At 37.2% G+C, this 15,993-nt stretch overlaps 1 protein-coding gene across 1 annotated transcript in view; it reads left to right on the top strand.

Moving 5' to 3' along the window:
* The window catches only part of CNTN5 (contactin 5), an 807,282-nt gene that overhangs the window by 440,487 nt on the left and 350,802 nt on the right, over positions 1–15,993 (top strand). The window contains exon 7 of the mRNA XM_063671374.1: positions 3,417–3,519. Within this exon, the coding sequence (XP_063527444.1) occupies positions 3,417–3,519 (103 nt within the window). The remainder of the gene's footprint in view (positions 1–3,416; positions 3,520–15,993) is intronic.

The raw sequence follows: 15,993 nt of genomic DNA on the forward strand, positions 1-15,993 counted from the left end.
TATGACCTTCATATCTTAAATAATTTATCTTACTCTATTTGGGTTTCTTCTTCTTTCCTCTCGTTCCACATACATATGCAAAATAATTGTACAGAGAACTACATATGCACAAAGATGCATCCATGCTCATATGGCCACAAACATAGACACCCCCAAACACATGCACAGTCTCCTCAGAGAAGCATCTGTGCCAAATCATGGCTGTTTTCTATGTGGTATTTTACACATAGGGAGCTTCTAAAAAATTAATTTTAGGAGAAAATTTGCTCCAAGGCTATCTGATGGCACTAGCACCAGAATCCACCAGGCCTAGGCTTTTGCATTGTTTTCTAATAGGTAAAAGCCCTAACCAGTCTCATTGCTTCAACTACCACCTCTAAATGAATGTAAGTGTTTTCCCCTGTCTAGAACTCATCTTGAGCTTCATTCTCTCATTTTCACTATGTGGTCAGATACTTTCTTCTGAATGTCTTGTAGGTACTTCAAACTCAATACCTCCAAATTGAAGCTCATCAGCTTTTCTACTTTAACTGTGTTCTTTTTTCTTTTGTTGACATTGCCCAATTCCCCAAGCTGCAAATTATAGTAGTATTATTGACACTGCCCATGCCCTTATTCCTGTACCTCATTGTCTGCTGAGTTTTACCAATTCAGTTATTAATTGGTTTTTCCCATCTAGTGCCTTTTGTTTGTTTTTATTACTATTAATAAAGCTCAGGCCTTTATCTTGTATTACTGAAGTAATGTCATTGATTTATTTGTCTCTGCTCCAGTTTCACTATATATATCTCAGCATAATGCAGCTTCCCTACTCAAAACCACTGTAGCTCCAAAACAAATTAAAGTCTAAATGTTTTACTCTGATAATCAAGCCTCTCTATTTTTCAGATTCCATCTGTTTTTTCGTTCCATCCATATATTTCCAGATTTATCTAATATCACTTCCCTTCACATATCCAGATGTCAGAAAAACTGATATTCCTATTTCTGGTCACTTCCCATCTCTTTATCATTTTTTTTGTAGCTCCGTTTACTTTCTCCTATCTTTTTTCCACTTATCCAAACCCTCATTATTCTTATGATCTCCTCAAATGTGCATGTATTGGTCTATTTTCACACTGTTATAAAGAATACTTGAGACTGGGTAATTTATAAAGAAAACAGACTTAATTGACTCACAGTTTCACATGGCTGGGAAGGCCTCAGGAAACTTACAATCATGGCAGAAGGTGAAAGGGAGGCAAGGTACATCTTACATGGCAGCAGGAGAGAGAGAGGGAGCATGGAAAACTGCCACTTTAAAAGTCATCAGATTTCATGAGAACTCTCTCACTATCATGAGGACAGCCTGGGGGAAACTGCCCCCATGATTCAGTCACATTCCACCACGTCCCTCCTTTGACATGTGGGGATTACCATTTCAGATGAGATTTTGGTGGGTACACAGAGCCAAACCATATCATTCTAGCCCGACCCCTCCCAAATCTCACATTCTTTGCACATTTCTAAACCAATCATACTTTCTCAAGAGTACCCAAAATCTTGACTCATTCTAGCATTAATCCAAAAGTCCAAGTCCAAAGTCTCATCTGAGACAAGAATAGTCCTTTCCGCCTATGAGCCTGTAAAATAAAAAACAAGTTAGTTACTTCCAAGGTACAGGCATTGAGTAAATGTTCCCATTCCAAATGGTAGAAATTGGCCAAAACAAAGAGGCCACAGGCCACATGCAAGTACAAAACCCAGCAAGGCAGTTATTAAATCTTAAAGCTCCAAAATAGTCTCCTTGACTCCATGTCTCACATTTAGGGCATGATGATAGAAGGCATAGGCTCCCAAGGACTTGGGCACCTCTCCCCCTGTGGCTCTGCAGGGCACAGCCCCTCTGGCTCTTTCATGGGCTGGCGTTGAGTGCCTATGGCTTTTCTGGGTGCTCAGTGCAAGCTGTGGATCCACCATTCTGGGGTCTGGAGGATGGTGGCCATATTTTCACAGCTCCAGTAGACAGTACTACAGTGGGGACACTGTGTGGAGGCTCCAACCCCACCATTCACCTCTGCATTGCCCTAGTAGAGGTTTTCCATTAGGGATCGTTCCCTGCAGCAAACTTCTGCCTGGACATCTAGGTGTTTCCATACATCCTTGAAATCTAGGAAGAGGTTGCCAAACCTGAACTCTTGCCTTCTGCATATATGTAGGCCCAACACCACATGGAATTTGCCAAGGCTTGGGGCTTGCACCTCTGAAGCAATGGCCTGAGCTGTATGTTGACCCCTTTTAGCCATGGCTGGAGTTGGAGCAGCTAGGACACAAGACACCATGTCTCGAGGCTGCACAGAGCAGTGGGGCCCCAGGCTGGCCATGAAACCATTTTTCCCTCCTAGGCCTCCAGGCCTGTGATGAGAGGGGCTGCTATGAAGGTCTCTGAAATGCTGTGGAGACATTTTTCCCACTGTCCTCGCTATTAACACTCAGCTCCTCGTTACTTATGCAAATTTCTGCAGCCAGGTTTAATTTCTCAACAGAAAATGGGGTTTTTCTTTTCTAGCACATGAAAAGGCCTCAGGAAACTTACTATTATGGTGGAAGGAGAAGGAGCAGCAAGGCATGTCTTACATGGTGGCAGAAGAGAAGAGAGAGAGAACAGGGAAACTGCCAGTTTTAAAACCATGAAATTTTGTGAGAACTCTCTTACTATCATGAGAACAGCATGGGGGAATCTACCTCCATGATCCAGTCACCTCCCACCAGGTCCTTCTCTTGACATATGCAGATTAAAATTTGAGATGTGATTTTAGTGGGGACACAGAGCCAAACCATATCAGTGCATAATACTTAATACCTCATTCATGGCAATGATCACTTCTTGTCTTTCATTACAGTAATTTGATAGATAGCTTTTCTCCCATACTTGAGTATACAGTATGTTGTTTCTCTCTTTAAGAATATAGTTGCTGAGTGCTTGAGAGCACAACTGATTAGTCTTTTGTTACTCCCATAATTTTTGGCAAAATGCCATGCATATTATAGATATTCGATAAATATTTGACTTTATAAATGAATATTTATTTGGCAATAAGGAAATTTTGATAACTTTTCTTATTTAAAATGGGAAATAGTCATAGTTTTTTTAGAACAATTAGTAACTGTACTACTAGTGTTGATTAACACTTTCAATAATTATTACTTTAAATGATAATGAACATGCGTGTAATCTAGTCCTCAGGGGAAGACTAGGATTTCATCAAAATGATAGAGCCTAAGTGTACTGCTTATTTCAATACATCAAAAAATTTAACAGTCATCAAACAGATATTAACAACCAAACCACAGTGATTTTCAATGTAACATCTCCAGGATTCAGAAACAAATTGTAACATTCATTTGATGCTTAAAGACAATTTTTTCTTTCTAAGGTGTGATGGGAGAATATGAGCCGAAAATTGAGGTCCATTTTCCTTTCACGGTTACAGCTGCTAAAGGAACAACTGTTAAGATGGAATGCTTTGCACTTGGCAAGTAAGTACATGTTCCTCCACAATTAAACACAATTGTTTATTAAAATGTGACATATCTTATTTTTGGATCACTTATTTTGCTAGGTGTCATTTCCCCAGATGTTCCATGGTGGCTGTTTATTTTCTAAAAGAAGGTCAAATGGGAATTGACGAAGTAATCAGTTACAATTATCTTCTAGTCATTTCTATGGACAACGATTTCTATAATTTTGCTGTTTTAACATAAAGAAGACTTTAATGAATAAAAAGCTTTACATCTTTACCTATATATCTTAAAATTTAAGTGTCATCTTCAAATTTCATTCAGTCATTATGTAAATAAAGAGGATAGAAAGGCAAAGTACTATCCGCTCATCATGTATAGGATGTAGAGTCTTATAAGACATAATAAGACAGCAGATAAAAATCATAAGGATAATAGTTACATAGTGATCCTGTGTATTACCTTAGTATCTCCTGAAATCACAACTTAATAGCACCAGCTCTCAATATGTACAACAAGTAATCATTTCCCAAATGAGAGAAAGAATTTATATCACACCCTAATGCCTGCCATACTTAATGATTCTGTTTCTGAGGGTTTACAGCCCAGGATATATAGTCACTTGTCAATGATGTTTACAGCATAGGTATTGAGAACAGAGGCAGAAGTGGAATTTTGATTATATTTGATTATCGTATTATGATTTATTTTAAACAGAGTGTTGTTTTTTTTAGGATGATAAGACATCAGGGTTCTTTCTAGACACTATAATTTGCATAAATGTATCTCTCTGAGAGTTACTAATTATTTAACTTCAGTTGCAGAGAGCAAACTCCCACAATATAACTATAAAGTAGTCGGAGATAAAGCCAGCTACACAAGTGTGATTATTAAAGTAGGTTTAACCTTTGGGTAAAGAAAATATTAGTAAATATGAAAAAAAAATCAGCTAGCTAAGGGAGATGTAGGGAACAAACATAGTAAACACCGTGTGTTTTAATATCAAGAATGATTAAAATAAAACATATGTGCAATTCTACTTTAAGTAGAAACAACGTCATAATAGACTATAAGCAAAATGAACTGTTATGTGACCCATCTTTTAAGTAAAAGATAGCCATAAGTAGAAATAAATTTCAAAATGTAAAATGTATCTAGGAGGTATTTGGGCGGATATCTGAGGAAGCCTTCTAAACCTAAAGATATTAGTTAAGTGCATAACATTGAATAATAGTTAAAAGTCTGGTTTGTCACCATTTGTTGTTGTGTGTCAAGTAGGTCTGAAAATGTCCCAAGTAAGAAGCTCAACTCTGACAAATGCAAAAAATAACATATTCTGGCTTGAAGACAAGGGTTTCAGTGTATCCTGTAGTTAAATAATTCTTCAGTGCCAGAATTTATAGTAAGGCCACAGACAAAGGGAGGTCATATTGTAAAACAAATTAGAAAACTAGACTTATAGGAAAAAACCAATACAAATATTTCCCCAGGCAAGCTTATTTAATAAGTTAGATGTGGTTGCCTTTGGAAGCCTTGAAATACGTTTAGTAAATTGAGGCTTACAGTCTCTTTCATTCTAGGTAAGACCCAACAGTCAAATCACTAAATCACTTATGTTCTTTTAATATTTTATTTTCTTCAATCTTTCTTCTCCTTCTTTGCTACCCAACTCTCAAAAGTAAATAAATAAAAGGGAGTGTAAAGAAGACTGCTTCAGTCAAGAAGGTCTCTGTTTATCACTTGGTATCCTTTCTAAGAAATGTCACAATTATGGAAAAAAGCAACATCTTATGAAGAGATCTACCCTCTACCTAAAGACCAGTCTGCCACCCTCATGAAAATAAACAAGATCAAAGAAATAACATCTTGACATGTGTTCATCCTTTTACAGCATATTGTCTTGTGGTGTGGATCACCATTTCATCCCAACATAATCACAGCAATTGCAAATTAATTCCCAAGCATCCGTGTGGCTCCGGCAGCTCACTTGAGCTGCTTCTTACTTCAACAAGCACATGGTGCTCTTGCGGGCCTTTGTCTGTTGCAAAAACTTCAGTATCTGTCACTGGATATCGTCAGGATCTTACCATTCAGGCTGTTTTTCCCCTCACTGTGTCCTAACCAAACATTCCTTGTAGAGTGTTATAACCAAATTCTGGAATGGAGCATGTCAAACTTTTTTTTTGTCTTTTGGCCTTTGCACTTGCTGTTTCTTACGCTGGGATCTCTCTCCCCCTGTTCTTTCCATGGGGGCTCTCATTCCTCCTCTGGCCTCAATTTCAATATCACTCCTGAAATAGGCTATCTATGAATGACCACCTTATCTAACTCACACCCATTATTCTCTATCTGTATACCTTTTTATCCCTTTTTTACAGTCCTTAACACAATTTTAAATTTCCCACATACGTGTTTCTCCACTTAAAACATTTATCTGTGTCAGGATCCCAGATGTAATCAGGATCCAACTCAGACATTTGAATAGAATTTAGTAAAGTGATGAGCTGAAGATCTGTGAGCAGGCTAAGAAGAACAAGAAGAAAAACCAAGACATGTGTAAACTCCTGATAGCAATAACTCATTGTCGTGTGTAATCCTGAAGGAGCAAGGGGGAAGAGATAGTGTTTCCAGAACCAGGGAAAACTGGAGATATGAAGTGGGCCAGGGATCAACCAATGGGAGCTGTAATGACTGTTGCTGTGAGGAGACACAGCCTTTATATAACAACACAGCCGAAGAAAGGATTAGGAAATTTATATCCTGACTTCTTTTTCCTCTTGCCTTCTCATCTCCTCTGGTGGCTCTCATGGCTGAAGTCAAACAGAAGCCACTCTACAAGCCTGGGGATGCAATTGTCAGTTCACAAGGCAAGGCAGAGGGTCTGCAGGGAACAAGAAGGTGACAGGCAAGGGAGGAAAATAAAATAGTCAGCACTTTCCCCACTCTTAGGCTTTAATCCCCAAGAAGGCAGGAGTCATTACTGTATTCTTCATTTACATATTCCTAGTGCCTACCACAGCACCTGGCACATAGCATTCAGGAAAAAGGAATGAGTGAACTTAAAAATATTCCATCTACTTAATCCAATCAACTCTTTATTATTAACAATTAATCAAAAATAAATAAGTTACTTATGCCTTATCCTGTCCCCCCCACAAATACATCATGTATACTCTGCACCTGTATCTCCTGCTCTCTTGTATTCTCTTATTTATATCCAAAATTAAGTGCTATACTTGCCTCTACCTTTTCCTACCTATTCTTGCCTCACTCTATCATTTATCTCTGTTATCTTAGACCTACCATTCTCCAACTCTCTTTTTTATTTTTGTGGTAAGAACACTTGTCATGACATCTACCTTCTTAATAAACTTTTAAGTGCACAATACAATACTGCTGACTCTAGATACAAGGTTGGCAACAGCAAATCTCTAGAACTTATTTAATTTGTATAACTGAAACTTGCTTTTTATTTTATTCTCAAAGCATATTTTCATGTCCAAGTTGTACTTACTGTTTAACATGACAATCCCAAAAAACTTTCTTGATCTACTGCCTCTGAAGAAGGGTTTGTTTGTTGGCTTTTTTGAGGATAAGGATAAGAGAGATTTATCATATCTATAGAAGCTAGGGCAAAGGATGGAGTGAAAAATATTTATATATCACAAAGTGTAATATTTTATATAATAATGGTTTGAGGGACAAACAAAGAAGATCATAAGTACAAAATCTTGCTATTTTTAACTTTACCTGTTCCCAGCCTTAGTGGAGTAATTCACATTTCGTACCAAAAATCACTATTTTTTTAATCATGTTATTCATTGAACCAAATATGTTCCTAGGTATATAGTCATTCCTTGGAGATATTTGAGGTTCAGTTCCAGATGCCACAATGAAGAAAGTCACATGAATTTTTTGGTTTCCCAGAGAACACAGAAGTTATGTTTACACTATATTGTATGTTATTAAGTAGGCAGTAGCATTTACATGCCTGCCTTACATACATACAACAATTTACACACGTTGATTTAAAAATATTTTATTGCTAAAAATTGCTCATGCTGATATAAGTCTTCAGCAAATTATCATCTTTTTGCTGATGACTGATGCTATTGACTGATAAGGGTGGTGGCTGCTAAAGGTTGGGGTGGCTGTGGCAATTTATTAAAAGAAGACAACTATAAGGTTTGTCACATTGATTGACTCTGTAGCTTATGATGCTGTTAGATAGCATTTTACCCACAGTAGAACTTCTTTCAAAATTGGAGTCAATCCTCTCTAACTCTGCCACCACTTTGTCAACCAAGTAGATGTAATGGTCCAGATGCTTTGTTGTCATTACAACAATGTCCACAGCATCTTTTCCAGGACTACATTATCTCAAGAAACCCCTTTCCTTGCTCACCCATAAGAAGCAACTCTTCATTCATTTAACTTTTATCATGAGATTGCAGCAATTCAGTCACATCTTCCTGTTCCACTTCTAGTTCTTGTTATCTTGCTGTTTTCATCACATCTGCATTTACTTCCCCCACTAAAGTTTTGAACCCCTCCAAGTTATCCATGAGGGTTAGAACCACTTCTTCCAAATTCCTATTATTATTTTGACCTTCCATGAATCACAGCTCTTCTTAATGGCATATAGAATGGCGAATCCTCTCTAGAAGGTTTTCAATTTACTTTGCTCAGATCTATCAGTGGAATAATTATCTGTGGAATCTCTACCCTTATAAAATGTATTTTGTAAGTCATTCTTAAGTCATTGGATTTGAAATTTGAAAATTACTCCTTGATCCATGGGCTACAAAATTGATTTTATGTTAGCAGGCACGAAAATAACATTAATATTGCTCATCTACATCAGAGCTCTTGGGTAATGAGATGCATTGTCAATGGACAGTAGTATTTCTCTTCGCTAATGAGATGCATTGTCAATGGACAGTATTATTTTGAAAGGAATCTTTTTTTCTGAGCAGTAGGTCTCAACAGTGGTCTTAAAATATTTAGTAAACCATACTGTAAACATGCAGTGTCACCAGGCTTAGTTGTTCCATTTCAAGAACACAGAGTAGATTTAACATAATTCTTAAGGGCCCTATGATTTTCAAATTGGTAAATGAGCATTGGCTTCAGCTTCAACATCACCAGCTGCATTAGCCCCTAACAAGAAAGTTAGCCTGTCCTTTGAAGTTTTGAAACCAGAGATTGACTTGTTTTTAGCTATAAAAGTCCTAGGTTGCATCTTCTTTCAAAATAAGGCTGTTTTGTCTACATGGAAAATCTGTTGTTTAGTGTAGCCATTTCCATCAATTATCTTAGCTAGATTTTCTGAATAACTAGCTGAAGTTTGCACATCAGCACTTGCTACTTCACCTTCCACTTTAGTGTTATAAAGATAGCTTCTTTCCTCAAACCTTATAAACCAGCCTCTGCTAGGTTCAAACTTTTCTCCTGCAGCTTCCTCACCTCTGTCAGCCTTCATAGAATTGAAGACATTTAGGGCCTTTCTGTGAGTTAGGTTTGGGCTTAAGGGAATGTTGTGGCTGGTTTGATCTTCTACCCAGACCATTAAAACTTTCTTTCTATCAGCAATAAGCCTGTTTTGCTTTCTTATCATTAGTGTTTTCACTGGAGTAGCAATTTTAATTTCCTTCAAAAACTTTTTTTTTTCATTCACAAGTCGGCTAACTGAGCACAGGCCTAGCTTTCAGTCTGTCTTGGTTTTTGACTTGCCTTCCTCACTAAGCTTAATTTCTAGCCTTTGATTTAAACTGACAGATGTGCTGCTCTTCCTTTCACTTGAACACTTAGAAGCCATTGTAGGGTTATTAATTGCCTTAATTTTAATATTATTGTGCCTCAGGGAATAGGAAATCCCAAAGAGAGGGAGAGAGATGAGGGAGTGGCCAGCTGATGGAACAGTCAGAACACATACATTTATTATTTTAGTTTGCTGTCTTCTATGGGCATAGTTCATGGAGCTTCAAAACAGTTACAATAAAAACATTGAAAGATGACTAATCACAGATCATTATAACAGACATGATAAAAAATTGAGATACTCCAAGAATTTCCAAAATGGGACACAGTGATAATAAGTGAATGCAGGCTATTAGAAAAATTGTGCCAGTAGATTTGCTTGACATAGCATTGCCACAGACCTTCAATTTGTGAAAAACACAGTGTCTGCAATACACAATAAAGTGAAGTGCAATAAAATAATGTATGCCAGTACCTTCTGTCTTAAGAAAAAATAATTCACTTATTAATTCAGAGGTGTCAAAGTATAAGGGTTGGGCTTTGTGTAGCTCTTTTCATAAATGTAGTAGACTAAAGTACCTCAAAGAACCTAGAACCAAATACAGGTCTGCAAGCTCTGAAAGCCAACTATGTTCTAGGGACTGTCACATCTTCCAGGATTTCCATAGTCTCTGTTCTCAAAGAAATTGCATTATATCTTCAAATATTTTGCTGAATATAATATTACACCTTGAGTCCATTCTTAATCATTATGTAAACATACGCTATGGACCTTGACCAAGCTGTCCTCTAATAGCCAACCTTTATCTCCACAGAAATTCACTATTCACCTTTTTGGTTCCAAGTTTAAACTAAGACTCAACAACCTAACAGCGGATTTTCTTCTTTTGAACTCTCTTTGGCCCTTGACATGATCTAATGAACCTTCGATAAGCCAAATTAGGAAATTTCTTTGATTTTTAAAGAATCATACATTCAAACCGTGTTAGAGTACTGGTTCATTTTGATTTCTCTTGGAAAGTTCATTCCCCTTTTTATGATCTGTCCTTAATGGTGTTCAGTTTTTATTACTTAGAGCATGCATATTAGTGTGGCTATAATGCACAGATAATTTTTCAATATATAAGCTTATATCTTTCCTGTATTCTTTAAGAAAAAAGAAAACAAATAATTGTAGGTTATCAAATTTTACTATATTTTAATACCACCCAAATTTACCAACCTACCTCATTTGAAGTTAAGTAAAAAGTCTACTAAAAAGCCATAAGCTGCAAGCTTTCTCCTAAAGAAACCTCTACTTAAATCTGAATTTAGCAAAAATTCAGTTGTTTTCTCTACAGGCTGCTGGAGCAGAACACAACAAGAGTGTACTAGTTTACTCCTAGAAATAGCTCTTAAAATAGAATTGCACAAGGTTGAGTACAGAACTTATAAAGTGACTGTGACATGCTATATCATGCTATACTGTCTGTAAAGGTATTTCCCCAGAAAAATGGGAAGTGTTTCAAGAGAACCCATAGGGAAACAAAGGTATATAAAGGCTTGGGTAACACAACAAAGTGTAAAAAAAATGGAGGGGGATTAATTAGTTGGAAAGAAAAGACTGGTTTAGACATATGGAAGGTTATCATCCCGAGATTGCTCACAAGCTGTTCTCCAGTTTCAACAAGGGAGGGAGTGAAATTCCAACAGTATGGGATTAAACTAGAAGAATTAGATTGGGTGTAATGTAGAAGTTCATGACAAAATGAGTTGTTACAGGGAAACTGGGTTATCAGGAGAGGCAGTGGAAGCTCTTTGCCTGAACTGCTGTAAGAATATAATAATGCCCATTTGTCTTCTAATGATTTAGATGTAATGTTCCCTGAAAGGAGAGAAATGATCTGGGTCAGGACTGGAAACGAAAATTTAAATATTTTCTTTTGCTGGCTGCCCATCCACACATTCTCAGGCTGAATATTAAGAGTAGAAGGATAGAATCAGGCAGACTTAATTAACTGCCTTTTGGCAGTGACATTATTACATAACATTTCAAACTGGTTGGTGGCATATCCAGGAAGTAGAAATGATGAGTGTTGACTTTTCTGGCTCAGCATTCAACCTAGGGACCTTAATGAAAATGGGGTTATTGTGGATATTTCCAAGGTCAGCTTTTAAACACTAGGTACAATACTCTTGAAAGGGATTGAGAGATAAAGGGGTCAAGGGACAATGCAAGCAAGGAATCCTTTAGGACCCTAATAAATATTTCATTTCACTGGTTCTTTCTAAATGCAGTATATAATTAAACATTGGTGATGTTTTCAACTGGGTGTGCTCAGTGTTTAAGTCCAGCCCATACAAGTTGTTAACTAAGTAACACAGGGTAAAAATGAGAACTTTATGGAAAGTCAGCAACTACAGAAAGCAGCTACCATCTCTAGAGGTAAGGGGGGAAAAAAAGAATTAGAATTAATAAAAATTAGAACCTCAGAGCGTTCCCCTAGAACCAAGAATTCTGAGGAATGGTCAAAGTGGGACACAATGAAGCCTCTCCTGAAAGTGTTGGGAAAAAACTTGAACTGTATTTTATTGCTGCTAAGGGAAGGATGCCCTGCTGAGGTGCCATTCAGGGGCTATGGAGCTGACAGGAAGCCCCTGGGAAACCCACAGGAAATAAACAACGATGGTGTTCCTTCTGGCTTCTTCAGCCTTGCAATCTCCCCACAGTGCCCCCTCCTGGCAGTGCAGAAATGTGGTTTTCAGAACCCTTGCCCCAGTAGCACAAAGCCTAGTAGAGGATGGAGCTGAGAGGCGGTCATTTAAACAGTAACACCAATTCCACTTGACATTTTCAAACCCATCTCTTAATCAACTGCACCCCTTACTATACCTCAGCCATCCTGGCTTTTCCACATCTGTGGCTCTGTGACACAGTTTCCTCGGTCTAAAATATCCTGCCCCACAATCCTATTCAGTAAGGCTTAGGTCAAATGCCCCTCCTCCATTAATCCTCCCTGCTTTTCTTGAGCTCCAGTCTCTTACCTTTCACTGTGACCACCTACATTTCACTATTTAGCCTGCCCCACTGGAACAGCTATAGATATCTGTCTTCTTTAGTGTGCTGAATTTTTGGATCCCTAGAGCATTATTAGACGCAGCAGGTGCTGAATATGTACACTGAATGAATTCAGGTATGAGAAATGTGATTGATCTTTCATAACAGGAGGTGTGCTACTGCCTTTGGTTTGGCCAGACAGATGTCTCCAGATGCTTTCATATGTTTTGGGCTTGAAAATTCTTACCACATTTACATTAGCTATAGTTTTCTGGCAAGTTTCATTTCACCGTGTGACCTTTTACAGACCCTAGAAAGATCACTACATATGTCAAGTAGCCTCCAACAAAAAAAGAAGTAAAATCTGGTCACTGATGCTTAAATGACCCAATACACAAGGGCAAACAGGGTTACTCTGTAATAAAAAAGCCATACGCTATAAAGCAACATCAGTTTATCCATAATGACAGGCCTGCCAGCTAATAGTGTTACAGGCAGATTTTCTCTTTTTTTCTCTCTTTTAAAAAAATTTTACATGTTTCTTATCTTGCTTTTGCAGCCATTAACACACAATCAGATCAGCTGTGCTCAAAAGGCCTTGAACCTGTTACTGTAATAATTATGTGAATGACCTTTGCAAACTCATCTGAAATCTTATGGTGAGGTGGGAGGGAAGAACACATTCAATTTCCTGCCCTTTTTAGTTCCTGCTTATCTCTCTTTCAGATACCATTTACAAATAGTCTTTTGTTACACTCCATCAAATGCCTATTAGGGAACCAGGATATTAAGTATTTTTTTCTCTTTTTATATGTTTATTGTAAATAAAAAGCCACTAGTTATCAATTCATAAAATTATTTTTGCTGTAGTTTATGTTTTCCTTTCCTCAGCCCTTAGCTAAGTTGTCTCAAATGGCTGCTCTTGTGTCCCATTGTAACTGTGAGAATGACAAATATTCCTCTGAGACTTCCCACAGTGTGCAGCTGGCAAACGTGGCTGAAAGAACCTGCTCTTTAGTTACAGAATGATGATTTATTAATACTGTTTATTTGGAGCTGCCAGTCACTAAGGGCTGTAGGAATTAAAAATGAATGGGAGTTATGTTGTATTTTTCTATCAAACTAAAATCAAATTACTTAATCATTAGGTTGACAGAAGATCTGGGGATAGGAGTCAATCTCTGGGTGTTGGAATCAATAAACATTTAGGCCTCACAGGAAAGTGGTACATTACAGAATCAAGAAAATTGCCATCATGAACTATTGCTTGCTTTAGTACGGTTGAGATGAAGAACACATCCTCATTTCAGATGGTACCCAGAGGTGATGGATCCTAAAAGAACCCTAAGGATTGCATAACCCAACAAACATGAATTTGTAAATGGAAAACTGAGACTCCTCAAGAAATGGCTAGACATGTGGATGTACCACTCAGGCTAATGTTTTGATGCAACTTCCTGTGATGTTCTTGACATGTTCAACATTCTTTCATAGGGCAAACTTTGAAGGAAATATTTAATTTACTTATATGCTTTTATACTGAGAGGTGTTATCTGTTTTCAGGGAAACAGGACCAATTTATTATTCACATTTAGAGTCAAAGTTAACTGGCATCATATTTCCAGCTTTTCCACGGCTGCCCTGGAACTAGTTAACCTGCCTCAGGAGAGAAACTGTATACAAGTGCAAGGCCAAACAGCTAACGCGTGTGGCCTGTAGAGGCAGAACTAGATCCCCTAATGCTAATTAATAGTATTCTCAGTTTACAATTTTCCAGTTGCTAAGAGTAATTTTCACTTTGTCACAGCAAACATTATATTCTGAATGCACTGAAGCATCTCAATGAGTGAGAATTAGGAATCTTAATAGGCAAGGCAAGTTAACAAGAACATGAAGAAAAAGATAATCCCCAAATTGTAAGACTTTTACTTGGATTAGTTTAGACTTACCCAACAGCTGTCTTTTAAGTTTAATCTCTGAGGAATTTCCATGGAAAAGTTTCTTCCTCTGGGATGATAGTAAGATCAGCAACTATTTGGATGCTGAGATTCAAAAACAGGATGTAAAGAATTAGTGTATTAAAATAATGAAGTCATGCCTTTTGAAGCAACATATACATAACCGAAAGCCATTATCTTGAGTGAAACAACTCAGAAACAAAGAGAAATACCACATGTTTTCGTTTATAAATGGAAGCCTAATAATGTGTACACATGGGCATATGGTGTGGAGTAATAGTCAATGGAGACTCAGAAGTGCGGCAGGGTGGGAAAGGGGTGACAGATGAGAAATTACTTAATGGGTATAAGGTACATTAGTCAGATGATGGTTATGCTAAAAAGCCTAGACTTCACCACTACACAATATATTCATGTAACCAAACTGCACTTGTACCCCGTAAATTTATACAAATAATAAAAAAGACTTAGTATATCCATCAGAAGTTTCTAACTTTATTGTATCCCATACCCCTACAAGAATCACCAGGTACATAATCTTGACACTTGAATAGGACATCAGTGGAGCAAAAAAGGGCAATTTTAACCAAAATGTTGTCAACAATCTGAGTATATGTAAAACTAAACTTCTACCTTGTCCTGGATGGTTTCCATATCACACTTAGATTCCAACAACATCTCTGACATGTTATCTCACTGGATTACAAACAGGAATGAATTTAGGAAAATTCTGTATCCCATTTGACCTGTTTCCTTATTTTGAACTCTCACAGTCTTGGATTTCTAAAAGTGTTATATCATCATTATCCACAAATTCCCACTGAGTATTCTACTAGAAATTGAAATGTTTCCCTAACAGTTCTCTCTTCTAATGGTGATTTAACAACCATATTGCTACTTTTAAAGCTGATTTATCTAACAGTAAACTTGCTTGAATATCTTTGTTTGAGATCTCATTCTATCTCATATGTTTTATGACAACACTTAATTTTTAAATCTATCATAGTACACGTATTCTTAAAAGTAGTATGTGTCTCACTGAATCATTGTGCTTTGAACTAAGCATGCTTGTCATGTGTCTAATATTGTCATATTTGTATTAAGCTAAGAAAGCAACAAACTTCTCTACTAGAGAAAGATCAATTTAGAACTTTAAGAAGGTTTTCATATGCAGTTCTTAGAATGATTTCATGGTAAGTTGGAAACTGGGTACCAAGTGTTAGTAATGTGCATGACATTAGAATTTCATGCATTCAAAAATTTTGTATTTATTATTTCAATAACTTTGAAAATTTGAATATGTGATGATCTAGTGTGAATTACTAATATATACCAACCTCGATGCAGCCCTCTGCATAACAGCTATATCTCTAACTCACCTCAAATCATTGGCATCATTATCAACCTCTGCCAAATCTTTCATCCCAATCTGCCAGACATTTAAAACCTCTCAAGTCCCCCCTCTCCATTTTACTCTATTTTTCACAAACATAGTTCAAATCTATTATTATTGGACAAATTTGGCTCTCTTACCTCTGCTGCAAATAAGACTAGAGATGTTGTTGTCCCAGCTACTCAGGAGGCTGAGGCAGGAGAATCGCTTGAACCCGGGAGGCAGAGGTTGCAGTAAGCCGAGATTGCGCCACTGCACTCCAGCCTGTCCAGAGAGTGAGACTCCGTCTCAAAAAAAAAAAAAAAAATTAAAAATTAAAAATACATAGATTTTTACTGATGTTT

The sequence above is a fragment of the Pongo pygmaeus genome, chromosome 9, assembly GCF_028885625.2.
Source record: "Pongo pygmaeus isolate AG05252 chromosome 9, NHGRI_mPonPyg2-v2.0_pri, whole genome shotgun sequence".
Lineage (NCBI taxonomy): Eukaryota > Metazoa > Chordata > Mammalia > Primates > Hominidae > Pongo > Pongo pygmaeus.